At 35.5% G+C, this 21,318-nt stretch overlaps 2 protein-coding genes across 2 annotated transcripts; one reads left to right on the top strand and one right to left on the bottom strand.

Annotated features, from left to right (window-relative positions):
- The first annotated feature begins 1,810 nt into the window (after positions 1–1,810).
- On the top strand, positions 1,811–9,517 carry LOC125852743 (LEAF RUST 10 DISEASE-RESISTANCE LOCUS RECEPTOR-LIKE PROTEIN KINASE-like 2.5). The gene is made up of 4 exons (XM_049532443.1): positions 1,811–2,392; positions 2,480–2,702; positions 2,897–3,044; positions 8,350–9,517. Exons 1-4 carry the CDS (start codon positions 1,811–1,813, stop codon positions 9,485–9,487), a joined length of 2,091 nt encoding a protein of 696 aa, XP_049388400.1. The 3' UTR covers positions 9,488–9,517.
- A 308-nt stretch (positions 9,518–9,825) lies between these two features.
- On the bottom strand, positions 9,826–19,207 carry LOC125852744 (nijmegen breakage syndrome 1 protein). The gene is made up of 11 exons (XM_049532444.1): positions 19,031–19,207; positions 17,858–17,904; positions 17,641–17,749; positions 17,441–17,509; positions 16,455–16,623; positions 14,460–14,965; positions 13,860–13,921; positions 13,673–13,775; positions 13,532–13,589; positions 10,697–10,795; positions 9,826–10,031 (listed from the first exon to the last, which is right to left on the bottom strand). Exons 1-9 carry the CDS (start codon positions 19,205–19,207, stop codon positions 13,536–13,538), a joined length of 1,296 nt encoding a protein of 431 aa, XP_049388401.1. The 3' UTR covers positions 9,826–10,031; positions 10,697–10,795; positions 13,532–13,535.
- Positions 19,208–21,318: the final 2,111 nt, after the last annotated feature.

A 21,318-nucleotide genomic window follows, 5' to 3' on the forward strand; every position in this document is an offset into this window, starting at 1 on the left:
GAGGATGGGATTACATTACTAATCTTGTCGACCATTATAATGGTAGGGTATGGATAACATGGAGGCCAGATTACTTTCAGGTGCAAATGGTCGCAAGTTGTGCCCAGGCGATAACCTGTAAAGTAAGAAATCAAAGCCTCAATTTGGAGTACATGGTAGCTGTGGTATATGCCTTCAACACAAGAGAGGAAAGGAAAGAGTTGTGGAAATATTTAGATGATATGAACACAAGGAACATGTTTCCATGGATAATAAAGGGGGACTTCAATTTTGTCCTAAATGTTGATGATAGGATAGGGGAAATCCAGTGAGTATGGTGGAAATAACTGACTTTCATGCTTGTATTGAGGGTTGTGGACTGCTGGAATTACCTAGAAAAGGTAACAGATATACATGGAATGATAAAAGGGATGCTAGGGTGTTCTCAAAGTTAGACTGGGTGTTTATTAATCCAGAATAGTTAGTGAATATGCCGGCTTATAATGCAAATTTCTTACCAGAAGGAGTGAGTGATCATTGTCCTGTTGTAATTTCACTGCTTGATGGACCAAGAAGAGTGAAACCAACTTTTAAATATTGCAATGTGTGGGCTAGTCATCCTGAATTCTTGAACATTGTGAAAGAGACATGGGACCAAAATATTGAAGGTCACCAGATGTTTAGAGTTGTGAAGAGACTTAAGTATTTGAAGAGAAGAGTGAGAAATCTAAATAACCAGCATTTCAAAAATATCATCACAAAAGCTGATGAGGACAGAACTGAACTAGCAAAAGCACAAGAAGAGCTACATCTCTAACCAACGAATAAGACTTTGCAGGAGCAGGAGAAGAGATTGTACCAGAAGTTTATGAGATCCTCGTACATGACTGAGATCTACTTACAACAGAGGAGTAAAGCAACTTGGATCAACCTTGGTGATGCCAACACAAGATATTTTTTCTCAATTATAAAACACAGGAAGCTAAAACAAGCTATTTTGCAGTTGAAGGATAATAATGATGTAATGCAAAAAATCCAGAAGGCAATTGCAGATGTCTTTGTGGAGTATTATGAGGACTTTCTAGGCACAAAGGAAAAGAAACGACAAAGAGCAAGTGGCTTATTTTTTAGAAATAGAGATGTATTGGATACTGAACAACAATTGCGATTGGTAAAACCATATACATCACAAGAAGTGAAGAGTGTTATGATTGGTATTGACATCAATAAAAGCCCGGGGCTTGATGGATATAGGAGTGGATTCTTTAGAGCAGCATGGATTGTGATTGGTCAAGATATATCACAAGCAATTCTGGAATTTATGGAGACGGGGGAGCTCCTAACACAGTTAAACTCCATAGTAATCTCTCTCATTCCAAAAGTAGACACACCAGTGATGGCAAGTCAATTCAGACCCATCTCATGTTGCAATGTTCTGTACAAGTGCATTTCAAAAATGATCTGTCAGAGACTGAAGGAAGCCATAAAAGTGGTAGTGGCAAGTAATCAAGCAGCGTTTGTTGAAGGAAGATCATTGATTCATATTGTATTAATCTGCCATGACTTATTAAGGCATTATAATAGGAAAACTACTCCAAGATGTATGATGAAGATTGATCTACGGAAGGCATATGATATGGTAAGCTGGGACTTTATAGAGGAAGCTTTAAAGGGTTATAATTTTCCACGAACCTTTGTGCAGTTGGTAATGACATGTGTTACCACTACGAGGTTCACAGTTAAAGTGAATGGAGAAGGCTATGGATATTTTGAGGGCAAGAGGGGGCTTCGACAAGGGGACCCTATTTCCCCTCTGTAATTTGTATTAGTTATGGAGTATCTTACGAGAATTCTAAGGAAGATGAGTGATCTGGATGATTTCAAATACAATACAATGTGCAAAGCAGCGAAACTTACACACTTAATATTTGCAGATGATTTAATAGTGTTCTGCAAAGGAGACACAAATTCTATTAAGAGGGTGATGGAAGCTCTGAAACATTTTAGTGTTGTGACTGGCTTGGAAGCAAATTTGCAGAAATCTAACATATTTCTTGTTGGAATGACTAAGGAAGCAAAGCTGAAAATTTTGAATAGTACTGGGTTCTCAATGGGTGTACTACCTATACGGTACCTGGGACTGCTGCTATCTTCAAAAAAATTGAACAAGGTGGATTGTTACCAATTGGTGGAGAAGATTACAAAGAGAATTACCTCAGGTTATTCGAGGCAGCTTTCATATACAGGGAGGCTACAGATAGTTAATGTTGTTTTGTTCTCGATATATAATTTTTGGGGGACAGTGTTTATCCTCCCACAGAGTGTGTTGCAGAAAGTAGATAAAAAATGCAGAGAATTCCTATGGGGAAGCTCGGAAGGGCACAAGAAAATAGCCTTGGTGGCATGGGATAAGGTATGTGTACCAAAAAAGTATGGAGGATTAAATATCAAAAGCTGCAAATTATGAAATATAGCTACTGTTGGGAAGTTCTTATGGCAGTTTGCAAACAAGAAAGATGTATTATGGGTCAAGTGGGTACATGAGATATATATGAAGGATACCGATAACATTTGGGAGCACATACCACCCCAAGATTGTAGTTGGTATTGGAAGAAACTGAATGTTTTGAAGACAGAAATGCTCCAATGGTACCAAAGGGGACAGTATGTTTTGACACCAAATGGCACATTCTCCATGACCAGTAGCTACCAAGCCATGCTAGGTCTGTTACATAATGCCCAGAGGCAGACTTACTTTGGAGCTCTACAATGCAGCCTAGACAAAGATTTATCTTATGGCTTGCATACCAAGGAAGACTTCTCACTAAAGATAGGCTATAGAATATGCATATACAAGTTGAAAATGCAGCATGTGGCTTGTGTGATTTGTTTACTGAATGTCATTGGGGGAATACAGTGAGGAAGGATTTGGCTAATTGGATGGGTGTGGTACTGCTAAGAGGCACAATTCAACAAATATTGGCGTGGATTAAAAAAAGACGTTGGAAGCAATTGAAGAAGGAAGCAGTAGTTGTTATGTATGGAGCAACAATTTATTATACCTGGCAAGCGAGGAATTGGAGGCAGTTTAGACAGAAACATGTAACTACAAATTTCATCTCGCACAAATAAAGAAGGAGTTACAAGTTAGACTAGAAAGAGTTAAGGAGTCTAGAAAAGCAAGAAATTGTCAAGATTTAATACATAGGATTTATAGTTTTTTTCTTTCCTAAATTGTAATACTTTGTTTTGGTATGGTAATATTCACAGTTTTATTGCCAAAAAAAAATATCATAAAAGCCAAGGAGAAAGTTTAGTTATCAACCTCAAATTTTCTTTTACAAATGTATGAACTAAAAAATATAGATTGGCCTTCTAAAGGAACTTGAAGTATGTTTCTCTTGTCTTCTTCTTCAAATCTGTCCGATAACACTTGGTAGTTCATCACTTTTTGGCTTTATTGGATCTTGTTAAAGTTGTTGACACTATCATTTGATTCTGTTTCGCCAGTCGCATCGGTAGTTGCCTTGGAACAAACTTTTGCTTGCCTATTATTAACAAAGGCGTATCCAGGATTTTGAAATGATGGGTGTACTATTATGAAAATGTGAAATCTAATCGGTTTGACATTTAGGTTCTTATCATTGAAAACAGTTAAAATTTTAAAATTATACGTCCAAAATTGAAATGCTTAATTAGTTAAAGCGCCAAAAGTGATATCAATAACCACTTTTGGAGGTGTTACCCAATTTTTGAAAGAAAAATAAAACAGATAGATATAAAAGTCAAATTTCTAATCTCACTGAGAGGTGCACCCAATCATCATCGCATTATATGATACTTCATGTGTGGGTTTACACATCTATATTTAATAAAAAAAAATTAAAAAATATAACACTACTATATATGATTTCAGGAGGGGAGCATGGATTCATGTGAACCCGGTGACCCCCTCCTCCATACGCCTCTGATATTATATGTTGCTTCTTGAAAAGGTGATTTGGTGTGTGAATTTAATTTTTGTTATTTTCTTGTGGCATCTTTTAATGAAACTAAAATTTTATACTTTTGAATAAATCGAAAGATAATGTATCACATCCTAAAAGATAAGGGAGTTGTTGGACGGTATACATGGGAATTAATATGGTTGCCTCGAATGTGGTACATCATTATTTGTATAGTTATACCTTCTTCTTTTTTTGATAAAAAGCAAGCTAGTCTTAATTCTATGCCAGCAACTCCCAATAATATATCCCATAATGTTGTTAATTCTGTTGTTCTTAAATTTAGAGCAGAAATTCATTATATCATATACCATTAGATGTTATTATAACCTTAATTAGTTTTTAAATAAGTTCAACATTTCCTATTTTGTAAAATAATAACTAAAAATTAAATTAATAAATATGATGATATTGCAGTGTTTGCATAGAGAAAACATATACTTAAAAGAATATATAAAATTAGGCATGTACGGATTTTATAAAATAATAGAGATAAACGTGCAACGTTGCACATTTCCAAAGACTAGTAATTTAACACAAGTGAGCACAACACAAAATTCTAAAATAGAACATATTCGAATTCAATTTCTATTATATGTTTTCTCTTTAGGATTGTTATTCCTTTTTTATATTTAGAAAAATAAATTGTAATGTTGTTCATATTTGACTTTTAAGTACTCGTTCATATTAAATTAAATTACCTCATTTGTTAGAATATGTCTTCTTCGGAGAAATTCTCGATTTCTTTTGGTTGATGTTGTTGAGGGAGAAGCATTACTTATCCTTTTTACCTCGTAAGCTAGGAGACTAAAGCAAAATAGAATTTCAATAAGTCATTGTCAAACTAAAGCTATCAAGGAGGCTCTACTTTGAAAAATACAAATGCATTAAGTTATTAAAAGCTAATTAAAAATATAATAAATCAAATGTTAATCAAATTTATTAAAAATACTCATGCAAAAAATTGTGAAATTGTTGTAGAGACATGCCGCATACCTCATTGTATTGACATGATTTCTACTAAAAGTTCTATTCAACGGTCTGCAAAAGTATCACCTATGATTTATACCTGAGATTAAAAAATTACATCATAAGTTCATAAAATAAAATTTTAGCAGTTTATTTTCATGTGAGAGATCAAACACTTAAACATCAATTTAAGAATATAATTTGAATGATAGCAAAAAATGAAAAAAAAAAACTAAATGTAAAGAAATGCTTGAAAGAACATATGATAAGAGTTTTATGCTCTCTAAACCAAATTCAAATGTACAGTATTGTCATTAGAAGACAACGTGTGAGAGACTTATAGGTATAGTGATTTCTTGAAGATTTAAAAAGTCATTCAACTTTAATGGTGATTACTTGAAGAGTTAAAAAGTCATTCAACTTTAATGGTTTCACACTTATCGAATAATAATAATAATAATACGATAATGATAGTTAAAAAGTTGAAGGGCATTTTCGTAATCCAACTTTAGACTAAGCACCTCAACGGTCTGCAAAAGCATCACCTCTGGTTTATACGTAAGATTTAAAAATTACATCACAAGTTCATAAAACAAAATTTTAGCAGTATATTTTTATGTGAGAGATCAAATACTTAAACATCAATTTAAGAATATAATTTGAATGATAGCAAAAAATGAAAAAAACTAAATGTAAAGAAATGCTTGAAAGAACATATGATAAGAGCTTTATGCTCTCTAAACCAAATTCAAATGTACAGTATTTTCATTAGAAGACAACGTGTAAGAACTTATAGGTATGGTGATTTCTTGAAGAGTTAAAAAGTCATTCAACTTTAATGGTGATTTCTTGAAGAATTAAAAAGTCATTCAACTTTAATGGATTCACACTTATAGAATAATAATAATAATAATAATATGATAATGATAGTTAAAAAGTTAAAGGACATTTTCGTAATCCAACTTTAGACTAAGCAACTTCTCACTTATAATATAACTAGTCTCTGGGCACGCGCAACGTGCGTGTACCCCATACATCAATAAGTAAAAACTCTTATAAAGTTAAATAAATATAATTTTAAAATGTAGTACCAACTTAACCTTAGTGAATCCATCTTACTATTTTCTTCCTTTAAAAAACAAGGGTGAAATTATAACATTATAATATTAGATCGATCTTGTGCATAACTTTAAAACAATGGATCAAACCTTCCAAACATAATTTATAAAAAAGCACAAAATGTTGAATCAAATGAATTTGACTCATTTTATATAAGGTAATCAAACTTAATCATTGTAGGACAATGTAGAAGTCATACTTGATATTTCTAACCTTATGAATTCATCTTCCTCAAAATTCTTTTCGGTGTTTCTAAATAAAGTGAAGATGTCAAACTTGCTATACACTATATTGTTAATCTCAGATCATAGATAGACTAATTTGAAAAAATATATTAATGACCAAAATCTTACTAACAAACAATAAAAGATGGAAAAAGAGGAGCAAAGAAGAACTTTACCATAGGAGTACTTAGAACTGCTAAAGGAAGAATCCAATATGACAAATTCGTATTTGGTAATGGTATATGTTGATTTAGCTGCAACTCTTCATATTTTTTAATTTAAGATTAAAAGTGGGGAAAAGACAAATATGAATAAAAAATAAAATAAGTTTCATTGTATAAGAACTCAAAGTTTTCAACAAAACAACAAAAACAAAAATGCAATAGAAATGAAAAAAAAAAAAAAAGAGAGAGAGAAAGGCAATCTTAAAATTAAAATAACAATTACCTGGAGATTCAAAATGAAAGAAAGAATATGATCATAATAATCATGAACTTCATAGTATCCGCACTCAACAACCCTGCTCGACATCAAAATTAAATCATCACTGTTAAACAAGAAATATAGATATCAAAAGATATGTTCATCACATTTTTTGTACACAAAAAAAAATTATTTATTTGGAGAAATAAAATGTTCATAAGAATTTCAATATAGACTGTGAAATTATTTTACCTATGTGATCTTCAAATTGATATAAAAAAAAGTATTTCATTTGCACAACAAATCTAATCTTATTTGTGCTTGTGTACAACAATCCCTTCATAAGATCGAAAAAGCAATTCCTTCAAATAGCCTCTAACCTCTCTTTGTGGTACCCATATTTTCCAACAATTTCATATCAAAACTGAATATATATTTATAAATACCTAAAATTCTTATGAAAAGTGAAAAAAAAAAAAAAAAAAGACAAGTTCTTAATAAAGAAATTTTAAGAACAAAACTCCAAGAATTGAACAAAACATTAATAGAGGAAATGAAAAGGAAGTTCAAACTCAAAATAAGACTCACCATTTTGGCTTAGAAACGATTGTAAGATCAATTGTGATCTTTGAACTTTTGTTTATAAGATGTTACCCACATTACATGGACTTTTGGACTTCTTATTAAATAAAATGAAAACAATTAGTGAAAAAAGATAACTAAAAGTGGGAAAAGCAGATTTTTTTTCTACCTTAAAAATGGTAATAGAGTCATTTAATTTTATATAAGGACATTTTGATATTTCAACTTTTCATTTGTGATGTTTCCACTTATAATAATATAAGATATATGTTATGATATGATGATATGTTCATAATTTCTGAGAAGAGCAGAAGGGTCCAAATAAGAAAAAGACATGTCTTAGATATATTGGCTCAAGAGGAAGTTGACTTTATGACTTCTCAAACTTGCAGCGTATTTGGGAACTGTTAGTATTTTGAGCATTTTAATATTTATTAATTATTAATTTGTCTCTTAATACCCCTAGAATTAAGTGTATTTTCTACTGCCTGTTGAGGACTTTTCATTTATCGCTGTTGGAGTGGCTAACTGCTGCATTACTCCATTAGGAGTTAGTGCCATATGCATTTCAGTTTTGCAACAGATGCAAAATGCCATTGATGGCATTAGTGCCTACTTGATTGTCACTCATAATTACTCCATTATACTTGTAACTCCTAAGACCATTTATTTTTACTATTTACCATCACATTATCTTTCTATTCATTGCTAGGAAGACTTCTTCTAGAATAAATAGTGATCTACATTTGGTTTAGAAACACAAGAAAAATATAGAAAGGAAAAAGTTACTAAAAAAAAAAGAGGTTTCTTACTAGTTCAAGGGAGTGTTCTTTTTGTGGAGCTTTAAACTCAACTCTTGTCCAGAGTTGTTGAGTTATACTTTGTGTTAAGGCTGTTGTATCCTGGAGAGGACAAGTCAAGAAGGACTACTAATGGACCGGTGAAAAACATTTGCTGCAGTGAGCTTGAATCTCCTTAAAGAGAGAGATATTCGGGGCTCAGCCTGAAGAGATTTTTATTTTTCTATTTTATATTCAATTGTAATCCAGTAATTTTTCACTAACAGGAACAAAATTTGTGATCGGCCTTCCGTTTGTAATTGTATTTCTGGTGATCAAATTCAAAAGGAGGCATTTGTCCATGTATGATGCGATTGAAGGCTTTTTGCAAACACAAAACAATTTCATGCCAATCAGATATAACTACTCCCACATAAAGAGAATGACCAGAGCATTCAAAGAGAAATTAGGTGAGGGAGGTTACAGCAGTGTATACAAAGGAAAGCTTCAAAGTGGAAGAGATGTAGCAGTGAAGATGTTGAACAAGCCTAAAGCTGGTTGTCAAGACTTCATGAATGAAGTGGCTACCATTGGAAGGATCCATCATGTCAATGTGGTCGGGCTCGTGGGGTATTGTGTTGAAGGAACAATACGTGCTCTTGTATACGACTTCATGCCCAACGGATCACTCGATAAGTACATCAGCACCAGTCAAGAAGCAAGTCCTCTGTTAAGTTGGCAGAGGAAGTATGACATTATTCTTGGAGTGGCTCGAGGAATTGGATATTTGCATCGAGGCTGTGATGTACGAATTTTGCATTTTGACATCAAGCCACACAACATTCTTTTGGATGAGAATTTCATTCCAAAGATTTCTGACTTTGGGCTTGCAAAATTATATACAACAGATAATAGCATTGTGAACCTCACAGCTGCTCGTGGAACGATTGGATATGTAGCTCCAGAGTTGATCAGCAGAAGCGTTGGGGCAATCTCTAACAAAGCTGATGTTTACAGCTTTGGAATGCTGCTAATGGAAATGCTGGACTTGAATAGACATGAAGTTGCAAATGAAGAAAATTCCAGCCAATATTTTCCCTATTATATTTACGATAAGTTCAACAAGGGAAAGGAGATTGTTGTGGATGAAGAAGCAAATGATGATGAAAAGAAGATGGCTAGAAAGCTGACTTTAGTTGCGCTATGGTGCATACAAACAAATCCGTTACAACGACCTTCGATGAGTAGAGTATTAGAAATGCTTGAAGGTGAAGTTGAAGTGCTAGAAGTACCTCCTCAGCCTGTTCAATCTCAACCGATTGTTCATCAGATGATGGGAAGTTCCATGACATTTTCGTCTGATTCAATAGCTTTGTTAGAAAATTCTGCAGATAATCCCGCTGAATAAGACATGTTTTGATTGACTCATAGTTGATGTAATGTTTTTGTGAAATAACAAATATTTAATGTTCGGGAATGAGGTGTTGTTATTGTGGTACGTACTAGTTCTGCAAAGCAACACAAGTTAAACCGAACCAACACTAGCTACAAGTTAACGACTTTGGAAAACTGAATATAAGCTTGAATAACAACATCATGTACAATCAGCTGCTGCCGGGTGCAAATCCTATGATTTTCCACGGACACTGAAGGGTTTATTTATTTAATTTTTTGGTTTCACTTGCTGATTCACATTAACATAAATGAGTCACAGCATTAAGAATGAAAAACAAATCAAGGATCATGTGAAGAAACAAGAAAGAAAATTAGTTTCAAGAATGACCCAATACAATAGCTTAACAGAATTCATCCTGAAGAAATTGATGACTTCCCCATCTTCATACAAGGAGAAAAGAAAAGGAGGGTGTTATCTACAGTGTTTGCTAAGAAACTAGGAATACCAACAAAATGTCTTAGATGGTTGATCCAGTACATCTGCATATCTTTAGTATCTGGAAACACAAAATTGGTATGTTAGCATTCCATATACAAATCATACTACTGACATAATATGCATCAATCATAACAATTTTAGAGTTTGTGGACAGCCTAGATGGACAGTCATCAAGTAAGCTTAAGGCAATTCATCAAACTCAAACCAACATGAAACCTTCTCTCTTAGGAACCAATAGTTTGGCAACTCGACGACTGTACCATCTCTGCATAATGCAGCTTGCTCATCTGATGCACTTAAAACTCCCGTATTTACTGAGATTGTTCCCCTTAAGATAGAGGGATATAAACTAAGCTTTGACCTTTTACTTCTTTTTTTCTTTTTTGTTGTTAAGGATTTCAGGGATCAAGTATAACACCAAAATGCAGCTGTATTTGTTACCAAAACCCGATAAATCTGTTTCCACCATCAGATAACAGCTTAAAAATGCTTGAGCATCAGGTCAACACTTTGTCCCTTCAAGTCACCTCTCCTGGCGTTTAATTTGTCTCGCAAATACCAAGCAAGTCAAAACAGGTTTGCCAATCTCATAATGAATAATAGCATAGGTTATGTAATTATACTATTTATTGCAAGAGTAGGCAGATAAACTTCAAGAACCATTGGCTAAAAAGAAACCTTCTATTCTATATAAGTAGGCTGATCCTAGTTCTGGAAACTCACATTGTAGGCAGCTAATCATCATGCATGTAAAATTGCAGTTGAGCCAATTCCAATGATCCTCTATAAAGCTCTTCAGTTCAGTTCACTAACCCTAAAACACTGAAAGATCAAATGTGTGTGGGTAAAACACAAACCATATGCATGTGATACAGAAGTACTAATGACTCTTAACAGAATCCACATGGAAAACAACATGTTCTTGAGTTTGTTTTCTCCTAAGCAAGTGATCAAATCAGATTCATATCCAAATTGTAGCCACTAGTCTACTACCTTATGAATTATTTTAACAATATAGCCAAAAGTTAATATAGGAAAATCTTCCAAGAATGATTAACACGAAACACACCAACACCACTACTTAGAGGTGGAAAGGGGCACGTTTTACCCTAGTAAACCAACCATGAAGAAAGATCTAGTGCTTTTTTTCACCTTTCCATTTATGGATGAGTGCTCTTGGAGTAGTTGGTCTAGCTCTGAACCTACGTGCCTATGACTTTGTTTCTCAGGAAATTCGCACAGAGGAAGATCCTGAATTTGAGACTTTCTACAACAAAATATTCTCTTTGTTCTAATTTGTGTCTCAAGTGCTTACCTCCAAAAAACCTTAAGTTGCTCAAGGCAGTCATTAGAGAATGGAACAAGCGAGTATATGGAAAGCTTAAACACAAGCAGAAAACATTCCTCTCCGAATTAGAGGAGCTGGATCGCTCAGTCTGTGAATGAAGATGAAGCTGAAAGAGGCAGACAAAAAGGTAGTCTTATGAGCTGGAACAAATTGCAGAGACTGTGGAAATACCTTGAACACAAAAATCAAGATTTTCAGCATACAATTTTTTTCCACAAGATGACCAATGCCCACAGAAGTACAATAACATTGACAAGACTGAGGTTGAAAGAAAATTGTTTGGAGACAAGAAGCTGATCAAAGAACACATTCTGAGCTTTTATGAGATGCTCTTTACTGAAAGATAAAAATGTGGGGTCAAAGATTGCAAGTGGATTCAAAGGCCATTTACAGAGGAAGAAGTAGTGGACGCACACAAGCAATTTGATGGGGATAAAGCCCCTGGCACCTGATGGATTCAACATGTCCTTTAAAAAAGGTTGGCCCACTGACAGGACTGATATAAATGAAAACATTGGAACTTTTTTATCAGGAAGGCACATTTGAGAGGAGTTTCACTGCTACTTTCAGAGCTCTCTTAAGAGAAAGAGGAAATCGAGATTAATGACTTTAGACCTATAGCATCCTAGTACCATTAACAAACTCATTGCAAAGGTGCTTGCCGAAAGATTGAAGACATATGATAAGCAAACTCACTACAGGCAACCAAAATGCCTCCATTAAAAGTAGACAAATTTTAGATGTGTCGTTAATTGCAAATGAGTGTCTTGGCTACTACTTGAGAATGGGGAAGGCAGGATTAATATGCAAGTGTAATTTAGAAAAGGCATTTGATTTTCTATTGGAAGTCATGACTTGTGCACTTTTGGGGATAGGTGGATACAGTGGGATCCTTACTTGCATCTCTACTCTCAGACTTCATCTTCACATTAATGGAAGGCCCGAAGGCTTCTTTAAGTTTAAAAGAGTCTAAGACAAGGAGACACTCTTTCTCCTTATCTTTTTGTGATTGTCATGGAACCCCTAAGAATAATGCTTAAGAGACCTGAAGAATTGAGCTGGAATGCAGGGATTTGCATTTCTGGTAAAGATGGCAGAGAAATCTGCTAGACTCATGTTGTTTATCCTGACGACACGCTTCTTATATATGATGCTGACAGAAATTAACACTTGTACTTAAGAGCTATTTTGTTTGCATTCTGGTCTCGAAAAATGATAATATTGTGTGGATGTGTGGACATACTAGGAGAAATATGATTAGGAATGAAGTTACACAGGACAAGGTGAGAGTGGCCTCCATGGCAGACATGACAAGGGAAGCAAGGTTGGAATGGTTCGAGCATGCATGTAAAGAGAAGGCATGCGGATGCGCCAGTAAGGAGGTGTGAGCGAGGTTGGTTGTTGTAGGAGTTAGGAGAGGTAGAGGCAGTTCGAAGAATAACCAAGGGGAGGTGATTAGACAGGATATGACTAAGCTCCAACTTGCTGAGGGCATGACCCTAGATAGGAAGATGTGGAGATCGAAGATTAGGGTAGAAGGTTAGCAGGTGTAGCCAACTGTTGTCGTCCTTTCGGTAGGAGAGGCAAGGGCTAGCCCTATCTCCTCGTCGCAACCTTATTATTAGTAGTATTTAGTAATCATATAGTTTCTTATCTCTCAATGTGTTTTACTACCTGGTATTTTATTTGCTTGGTATGTTGATCTTTGATGTCATATTTTTCTTGTAACCCTGCTTCAAGAATCTGCTCTTTTGAGTCAAGGGTATATTAATCTTATCGGAAAAAGACTCTTTACCCCGCAAGGGTAGGAGTAAGGTTTTTGTACATCCTACCTTCCTAAGACCCCACTTGTGGGACTACACAGGGTATGTTGTTGTTATGTTGCCTCTGCCCTATATCAAAGATGCTACGCTGCATGAGGAAATTGATGCATACGAACGCCGAACAGAGCCTTTTCGAGAAATGCTTGCTGTATTATAATTAAATAAAACCACCAAGAAGGTGCTGTCAAAAGAATGCAGAACCTTCCCAAGAGAAAGAAAGAATTTTTCCATTCTTAAAGGGGTACTATAAGATCTATAACAGTTTCAACATCACTAACAAAGTTCTATTTGCACCAAAAATATAACAAAAGTAAACAACCCAACTGCATGTGCTTTGCAGACTAACGAAAAGAAGGCATAGTTCTTCAGATCTGTAAAGAAAGTTACCATATTATCTACGAGCAAACAACCCATGCAGGGGACCAGTAACACCACGTTTTTTTCCCTGTGATAGAGAAATAGAAGCACTGGCATGAGAGATGTATTTCCTGTGATTTTAGCTGCAATAATACAAGTCATATTACTGACCTTTTCACTTTTAAACAGGTCCTCGGCAATTGCTTCCATCTGTTTTCTTTTTTTCTCTTCTTTAATAGATTCAGCAACATCCTCATTCTTACACTCAGATTCTCTGCCATCATGATCACAGATCAACATCAAGGGCTGATATGTAATACAGACTATAAACAAACCAGAGATAGACTTAGCTGCTTACTGGTATGGATGCTTGGAGAATGGAATGAAGATTGCAAAGCTATTCTGGGATGGAGCATTTGCCTATAAAATTAGGTCAAAAGAACAGCAAAAATTGGCATTTAGAGTATAGCATAATAATCAAATCCACTGACCAAAGAAGAAGAGGAACCAAACTGAAAGTGAAGATGCATCAATTTTAGAATTGCAATTCATGGACAGAACTTAATGTTCTCTACAGAAGCAATAAAGTTACAGAGAACTTCCGAAAGCAAAAAAAAAAATTTAGTAAGGATCTTCACTAAGCAATATTATGACTACAAACTGATATGCTTCCTGGACTAGCAATCAAATCAAACCTAGGATTTTACTGAACCAACTGCATATTAGACAAGCAAAACAGACACATGGATCGTCATCATAGCCTATATCAGACTTTTCAGCACCAATTTAGACAGAATAGGACAAGATCAAGCTGAAATTGCTAGCTGGATTCTGATGCTGATGGAAGTCTTATATTTCAGCAAAAAAGGAAAGGCATGCTAAAGAAGATAGTGAAGTGGGAATTTTTCATTCTCTGTTATGAATATACTTCATATAAGACATTGCAATAGATACAAACCTTACAGAAGCGCTTAAAATTTGTAACTCCACCATTTGATGAAGAAGAGACTGGTAATGACATGATAGAATCTCTAACAATTAAATCTTGGCTATATATGATATCCAACTTCCCATTTTCCCGCTGATCCGTGATATCTTCTTTTACCACTGTATTATCACTTTTGACACCTAAGCGCCTGATGTAACCACCTTCAGGGTCATGGATGGTAGCATCATCATGTGGTATGTGACCTCCATCGTGTTTAATATGTTTTGTTGAACTGGGAGATGTGTCCGTCGTGGATACCTTATCCCTAGGCATCACTATTTGAACAGTACACTTATCTTCGTTGTGATATTCAACAGATTCTAACTTGTGTATAGAAGTTGTTCCCTTGCTGTCATGCTCTGAAGTTTCTATTGAACAGGAAGCAGCAGCGATGTGATCTGATTTTGTACTTTCTGTTTCGGCATCTGAGTCTGCAACCACCGTCTCATCTGTGGAGCATGAAGAGGTAACGAGCACTGCAGAGGACAATTATTTAGTAAAGAACATAAGATAAAATTGGCAGAGAACATACATTCATAACAATGCACATCTTATCAGCATATGAGATAAAATTGGCAGAACACATAGATTCATAATAATGCACATCTTATCAGGCACCAGGTTGAACCAGAATGTCCTGATAAAGACTTCAATGAATTTCTCACTTCTTTTGTAACCTTTTTGCATCTTCTATTTTATTTACACAAAAAAAATTCTGCCTGTTATGATATATCCTACCTACTTCATCAAAACAAATGAATTCTACTTGTGTACTTCTTGAAGTCAGAAAAGTAAAATAAGTTATCCAGTATCCACGCATTCAAGCATATCTACAAGCAATTTATTTGTGTAAGAAACTTCTTGGATCCATTTTGAGCAAATGGTACACCAAGCAAGCAGGGATTATGTAAATTATTAAAAAACTTATTGTAAAAAGAAAAACTGTTGCATTTTTATTTAATATGTCAATCAAAGCTAGCTTACAAAGGTAGTTTACTTTTTCATTTGGAGAAAATAAGGCGATTGCTTCAAGAATCAATTGTCGGAAGACATTACTAACTGCAAGATCAATGACCAATTACCATGGTCATGAGTAGCCAGTTTCTATCTATCTAAAGGGAATCCATAAGTCGCACTAATAATGAATCATCCCCTAGTTAAAAATCGACTCAACCAGCATTAAACAAGATGGTGCAAGATTTTATGAGAAATTCTATTGCACGATTAGTTGACCTTATCAACCAGTCTGAAGCCACACTCTTAAAACCTCTTGGCAAGTCTAACAAGCAATTTTGATTTGCTTTTGCACCACAGTAGCACAGACGCACAGTGATAAAATGACCTGATCCTTGACCACCGCAAATAATCATCATGAAGTTTTTTACTTTTATTACCACAGACCAGATTTCAAAATGGTGATCCCCTGCAAGTTAGAGGTCCATATCTGAGCATGTAATTAGTAAATTCAATACATATCATGTTTTGCAATTTGAATCTGCTGGTAAAAGTTTCAAACCAAAATTTAAAGGGGGCAAGAGATTGGAAAGGAGGAAAGTGAATATGAGTGAGCANCTAACAAGCAATTTTGACTTGCTTTTGCACAACAGTAGGCACAGACGCACAGTGATAAAATGACCTGATCCTTGACCACCTCAAATAATCATCATGAAGTTTTTTACTTTTATTACCACAGACCAGATTTCAAAATAGTGATCCCCTGCAAGTTAGAAGTCCATATCTGAGCATGTAATTAGTAAATTCAATACATATCATGTTTTGCAATTTGAATCTGCTGGTAAAAGTTTCAAACCAAAATTTAAAGGGGGCAAGAGATTGGAAAGGAGGAAAGTGAATATGAGTGAGCAAAGACGTGAATGGAGAAAATAGAAATTTATGTACATAAAAAGTCAATTGTTATGTCGTGTGCAAGGAAAGACATAAATTCTAAACTTATACTACACTCACCCGGTGGGGATGTGATTAGAATAGGATCCAGATATCCGGATAGAACCGCAGAAACCAGATCTATTTCACTCACCCAAGGCAAGGAACTTTGGTTAGAAAAAGACTTAAAGTTGCTTGATCCTGCTGGAACTACACATACCACACGGTCATTTCCATTTTTCTCCGAGACCTAAAGCAGATGAAATGAGTTAGTAAGTTTATCCATTACTACATACACAATCTTCTGTGGCTCAATAGTATGTACCTTGTATGCAAAACCATGAGCACCCCTTGAAACCCCACCACACAAAATAGAAAAGAAAGAGAAGTTGAACTTGGCAGCAATCACAAAATAGGAAATGCAAAGGTGTGATTCAACTCAATCTAGACTCGTGCAGTATATTTGGAGTTGTATGAATCCAAAATCTCATCCGTCTATGTCAAGCCATTCCCATAGTAGGCCATGCTCTTTCTCTCTCTGTTTGGATAAGGACCTCTTCTCTTTTATGCCTTCACTTCTAACTTGATTTGTCATTCCGTTAACCTTTTTCACTTATCCACTAAGAATATGGAATCAACTCAAGAAAATTACCACCACTTTGCTGACTGTTGAGTACACCTTTATATACTACACTCAAAGTAATATATATTCTGGCACAAGTGAAAAAAGTGCAGTTTACCAGTCCAATGAAAAAAGAGAGAAGGACAACAAGGGTGCACTTGAGAGTTAAGTGAGTGACAGTTTTTATTATGCTGGTTTAGGCAATTTGCATCTTCAAAATGCTTTCCCGTTTTGCATTCTCCCCCCTTCCAACAAGCATTTCGATTTATGAGCTTGACCCCCTATCCATTCGGAAATACATCATTCAAGAGGTTATGCCATGTACCTTTTCAAACATGCTAGGAGTTACCAAATTAGTTCAATCTTAAGGGGTGAGCTATACAGAAGATGCAGAGAGAAAGACCAAGGAAAAGGGGGAAGGGAGAGCAGCCAACTTAGGACAGACCATTTGAGAAGAAGAAATGATGGCACCCCCAACTTCCAGTAAGGACTGCAACCTGCCCTCAAATTTATACTGCAAAGGAAAGGGGAAAAAGTTATCTCAGTCTAGCACAAATATCTAAGTAATTCTCAATCAAGTCATCTTGCATGACTTGCTTGATGTAAATGCAAAAGACTAGCAGCAAAAGCTAAGAAAACAATCACCTTGTTTTCTGGTTCCAGCAAAAAAGCATATCCTTTCAAACAGCACTCCCGAGACTGAGGATCTACCACTTTCATGGAAACTCCTTCCAGCATCAACTTTGGTGCATGACTGGGTAACACGGCACAACTAATCTTGTTAGCATATAAAAGAGAAATGTCGTTCATGCCATTTCAGACCAGCAAAGCATAATGTGATTAATCTTAATACAGTACTTACGAATTGTGGCTTGGAATATCGGTGCAAATATTTTTTCCTACAATTAGCTGAAATTCACAGATCTCAAGTTCGAATGGAAAAAATAAATAAACAAAAGGAAAATAACTTTCTTCATGATTGGATATTGTAAAAGCATGATGCAACAAATCAAAGAGCTAAGGACTAAGTTCATTTTTCTTTTGTTTTCAGAATGAGTAAAGAGTATCCATATCAACAACTCGGAAAAGGAAGTTATGAGCTCAAAATTACAAAAGGTACAAAGATGTAGGTCCCTTGTCAAAGAGTAAGGAGCCACAAAATCCACGAAAATCTTATTAAGGTGCAACAGAAAGCTGAACAAATTCCTCCAAAGAATATACGGATTCTCTTCTAGATAACCCATATAATGCATAATCCATATTACCCATATGATGCAGAAAGATAATATTTTACATCCTTTCTCAAAACAAAAGAAAAAGGCCACTTTTGTACTGCTTCTCGATGTAATCCCTTTTCAAAGGGTAGGGAGCCACAAATCCAAGAAAACATTTACATTATGTACACTTGTTAAGCTGCACCAGAAAACTGAAACTTTAAACTAAAGTTTTGCAAGCTATGTAGGGAATTCTTAATTCCTTCAAAGAATCTTTGGCTTCTTAACCAACATAATGCAAAGAGATAGTATTTCAAGCAACACTTGTGCTCCTTCTCGATTTCCTCCTTTCTACAAGAATAGGAAAAGTAATCTATTATAGCAAGCCACAATAACTACCAATTTCCCTGATGCAGAGGGGACAGATGATTATCTGATGTTATGGAACATCACAGAAATAAAAGCATAATGATATCATTGATTATAGCACTGCAATTATGAAGTCCATGCATAATGATACCCGCCTGTTTATGTTTGGATCCCTTTGGAAGATTGAAAAACTATCTCAAATCTTCAGAATAATAAAGGGAAAGATCTGACATAATGTAAGGTATGAAAAGCATAATCATGAACCAGCTAAATCATATTCCTCACATTAGTAAATCTATGTGTAAGGATTGTCAGGCGTATACATTTGGTTACAGTATCACCACTTTGAACTACAGTTGTGTATCTAGATATCAGCTACTCTAAATGCAAATAGACATGTTTGTTGGCAAATTTTACTTGCAAAAATCTTAGGTGATCTATACAAAGATTACCTCGACCCAGCTATATTGAACCAAGGGTTTTCTAGCAACAATAGCATCAATCAGGTCATCACTCAGTGGAAAGGAGTCATCTACAAGCACATGTGAGCAGTCCAAACTCCACTTCTTAGTTATACTTGCACCTGCAAGGAGATTGATAGTAATAGGAATATGACATCCTCTGAGCATACAAATACATATAATGAAAAGANGTTTATTGGCAAATTTTATGTAACATCATGTAAGTTGAAATAACTATGAAGAGGCTTGAAATTGGAAATAGTCATTTTTTTTGAAAGAAATCAAATCTGGGAATTGGTTTAGTATGGGAAAAAGTGAGTTTTTTGGTCAACTTTGAACAATCATAACTCTTAGCTCAGGAGGACTTAGGTGTATTTCCATTTATGTTTGCAAAGCCCTTGGAATGATCTTTCCAACGCCACCGAGTTTACTCGATTCCGAGTTCGTATGAGTGAGTTATGCCCTTTCAAAGTTGGGCTGTTGGTAAGGGAAGTTCATCCGAAATTTGTAAGGGTATTTTGGTCTTTTCCCTAACCATTTCTTTTGGTTATATTAAGGTTGTAGACTGATTTTTAATCAGTGTTTCCTTTTAAAAAGTGAGAGTAAGGGTTTGTGAGTGAAGAGGAGAAGAAGAGGAGAAAGAGAAGAACAAGCAAGGATTCGTCGTGGTTTTCGTCGGGGGTGATCCCTATTCAGGTATGTGAGATCATAGTGTTGGGTTGGTTCATTCCCCCACACACCAAACTCGTTTTAATTTCCGAGAAAAGATTTGGTTGTGTTTGTTGAAGTCTTGTGGTTGTGTTGAAGTTCTTGTTGATTGGGACATGTTTCCGGTTGTGTTTTCGAGTTGAATCTAGTGTATGTTGAGGGGCTTTATGATTCTAAGTGTTTGGGGCTGGAACCTTTGAAGTTAAGGTGGTTTAGAGTTGGAAAAGGAGGGAGAAAAGTCAGTTTTTCGGGGGAAAGGGGTGGGGCGTCGCACCGGCCAGCGCGCCCCAAAAGAGTTTCTGAGCTTTCTCCCTTGGGGCGGCGCGCCCTGCAGATCGCCCCAACAGCCTCTTTGAGGTCTGAAGGCTGGCGCCCCGCGCCTCTCAGAGCGCCAAGGACGCCAATCCTTCCAATTCATTCCCCACTTTTTCATACATGTTCCTTGGTAATGTACCTATGTTTTATAGTTGTTTTCAACACTCTAAGAAACATATAAACATCAAGAACTCATCCATAAACATGAGATCATTACCCTTGAATTCATAATCCAATTCGAGGAAAGTTCGGATCAAAGTCAAGTGAAGTTAGAGTCAAGCTTAGAAGTTAAGAAGTAAGTCAAAGCAAGTCATTAAAGTTTTTCAAGAGTCTTTATTGAACGTTTTAACTTCGTTTTTAAGGCTCAAGTTTCAAGTTAAGTAAAGAGTATAAAGTTTCAAGTTAAGCCAAGAGTATAGAGTTGAGTTCTTTTCTCAAAAGTTATTAGGGAACTAAGTATTCCCAAAGAAGTTTATAAATGTTTTTTTTACATTTGAGTAAGAAAGGAACTATGTTTTCCAAGAGAGCCTTTGGGCTAAGCTTTGAGCAATTATCTCAAACTAAAGAAAGAGGTGTTTAAAACACTTATGAGCTAAAGTATATTTTGGGAGTAGTCGTGAGCACCGAATTGGGGACACGAGTTCATATTAACTCAACTCTCCATAAGAACCATGTAGCCAAACATGGGAATTAACGGGTCATTCTTTTTAGATGATCACGTAAGATTAAGCTAGTGGATCCACTAAGTTAAGTAAGGTCTTATATCACGGCAAGGTATAGGATGGTCCTTGGGCAACGTGAGGTAAAACGTTGTATTATCACTAAGGCTCATAGTGGTGGTTGTCGGTTAAAGAATCTCCCACTAAAGTTATATTACTTTTATATAAGTAAAGTTGAGTTTGTTATTGCTTTGTCCTTAATGAACTAAGTTGTTTTTAATGTTTTACAAGCTTTATGTATTGCATGTGTCTTATTGCTTTACATTTGAGTTCAGTTATTCATGAGTTGAACAGAGCCAAGGTAAGTGTTCTCTTGTACTCCTTTCAAGCTTAAGTTGTGGTTTAACTTTCCATCTCGCATACTCGTACATTCAATGTACTGATGCCAGTTGGCCTGCATCTTATTATGATGCAAACGCAGGTACCCAGGATCAGCATCCAGCACGCCGTTGATCCAGCTGAGCACTCCAGAGTCAGTGGTGAGCCTCTTTGCATTCCGGAGGACTCTATTATTTCGTTTTTCCTAGTTTTGTTTTA

Source organism: Solanum stenotomum, unplaced genomic scaffold (genome assembly GCF_019186545.1).
Source record: "Solanum stenotomum isolate F172 unplaced genomic scaffold, ASM1918654v1 scaffold488, whole genome shotgun sequence".
NCBI classification, from domain to species: Eukaryota; Viridiplantae; Streptophyta; class Magnoliopsida; order Solanales; family Solanaceae; genus Solanum; species Solanum stenotomum.

Excerpts from the sequence above, each read along its gene's own strand:
- LOC125852744 (XM_049532444.1), bottom strand. The coding sequence starts at position 19,207 with ATGCTCAGAGGATGTCATATTCCTATTACTATCAATCTCCTTGCAGGT. Across the intron at positions 14,966-16,454 it reads TCTAATCACATCCCCACCGG|TGCTCGTTACCTCTTCATGC; the intron begins GTGAGTGTAGTA and ends TGTCCTCTGCAG. Across the intron at positions 13,590-13,672 it reads ACCTGTTTAAAAGTGAAAAG|GGAAAAAAACGTGGTGTTAC; the intron begins GTCAGTAATATG and ends TCTCTATCACAG.
- LOC125852743 (XM_049532443.1), top strand. The coding sequence starts at position 1,811 with ATGGAGTATCTTACGAGAATTCTAAGGAAGATGAGTGATCTGGATGAT. Across the intron at positions 2,703-2,896 it reads TAGCTACCAAGCCATGCTAG|TGAGGAAGGATTTGGCTAAT; the intron begins GTCTGTTACATA and ends GGGGGAATACAG. Across the intron at positions 3,045-8,349 it reads GCAACAATTTATTATACCTG|TAATTTTTCACTAACAGGAA; the intron begins GCAAGCGAGGAA and ends ATTGTAATCCAG.